Source organism: Echinops telfairi, unplaced genomic scaffold (genome assembly GCF_000313985.2).
Source record: "Echinops telfairi isolate 266 unplaced genomic scaffold, ASM31398v2 ScPeMD7_12;HRSCAF=54, whole genome shotgun sequence".
Classification (NCBI taxonomy): domain Eukaryota; kingdom Metazoa; phylum Chordata; class Mammalia; order Afrosoricida; family Tenrecidae; genus Echinops; species Echinops telfairi.
Genome location: NW_022103909.1, coordinates 613,540 through 614,740, shown reverse-complemented (window position 1 = coordinate 614,740; position 1,201 = coordinate 613,540). Strand labels below are relative to the sequence as shown.

Below are 1,201 nucleotides of genomic sequence, written 5' to 3'. Positions count from 1 at the left end.
GGGGGGGCCACTACTACATGAACTGTATGAAAGGGTCGCAGCATGAGGAAGGTTGAGAACCACTGGCTTAGAACATCTGTGACAAGGTTCCACTCTGTCACCCTGGGCCACTAGGAATCAAAAAGGGGCTCGAAGGCACCCCGCGGCGGCCACAGAGAGTTCAGATCACTGCTGATTTACTGCTGTCGTTCTTTGTGGCCTGACTCGTGGCAAGGCTACCTGTGCAGAGTAGACCGGCTCCACCGGGGCTTTCCGGTTTGAAACTCACTGGTCTGGTTCTACCCTGTCCTACAGGGTCGTGGTGAATTGGCATCGCCTCGGTGGCAAGGGTTTGGTTTGGGTGTTGGTTTGTAAAAACCAACGGAAACCGTGGCGCTTTGTTTAAAGGAGGTCTTCCCAGGGCTGCGGCCGTGCTTGCTTCTGTGGGTCCTCCTTTCATAGCTCTCAAAGCCAAAATACCAGACCTCTGGCTTCCTTCCTTAGCCCTCTTCTGCCTACTCCAGTCACCGAGCTCCCTCCCCCCTCCCTCCCGGCATCCGGGGCTCTGCTACTTACAGATGCTCACTTGACTCTGCAGGTCTCCCGACATCCTGCGAAAGCAAAGCCCCCATCAGCCAGACCTGCAAAGCCCAGGAAGGTGCCCACGGTCTCCCACAGGGCTTCCAAACACTCCATTCTGGTCAGCCCCCTGCCAAAAAGTTGCCTCCCCCACCCCACCCCCCACCCCCAGGGTCTACTGAGTCCGAATCTCCATTGTAACGAGATCCCAGGTGATTTCCCAGGTAAGATGGAGATCCTGATCAGGAGGAGAGAACTCCGTGGGAAGGAAGCGCCATCCTCAAACGACAGTAGGGTCGTGTGTGGGAGCCAGTCGGGTCTGAGGGGACTTTATGGATTTTAGGGGAGCCGTTAAGCATCCTGGATCACCGCCGGCTGCGGCGGCTTTAGTTGGGGCATGGGGACGTTTGCTTGGAGGCACAGGGATGATGGCAATGATTTCAGACGCGCCCTGCGCTTCGAATGTCCGTATTTCTGCTTGCCGGGGTTAGATGGGGGGACACCACTGGCTTTGGTAATCATCCCAAGGGATTGGTAAATCTCAGTAGATCAGAGACTGTCTTCTCTCCAAAGAGTCAGTCCCAAGGCCGCAGGAGTGAATACTGAGCCTTGGCTCAGACACCCGACTGCCATGCGCACCCCC

The 1,201-nt window shown here is 56.6% G+C and overlaps 1 protein-coding gene across 1 annotated transcript in view; it reads right to left on the bottom strand.

Annotated features, from left to right (window-relative positions):
* The window catches only part of LOC101663122 (keratin, type II cytoskeletal 1b-like), a 12,608-nt gene that overhangs the window by 847 nt on the left and 10,560 nt on the right, over positions 1-1,201 (bottom strand). The window contains exon 8 of the mRNA XM_030884745.1: positions 556-590. Within this exon, the coding sequence (XP_030740605.1) occupies positions 556-590 (35 nt within the window). The remainder of the gene's footprint in view (positions 1-555; positions 591-1,201) is intronic.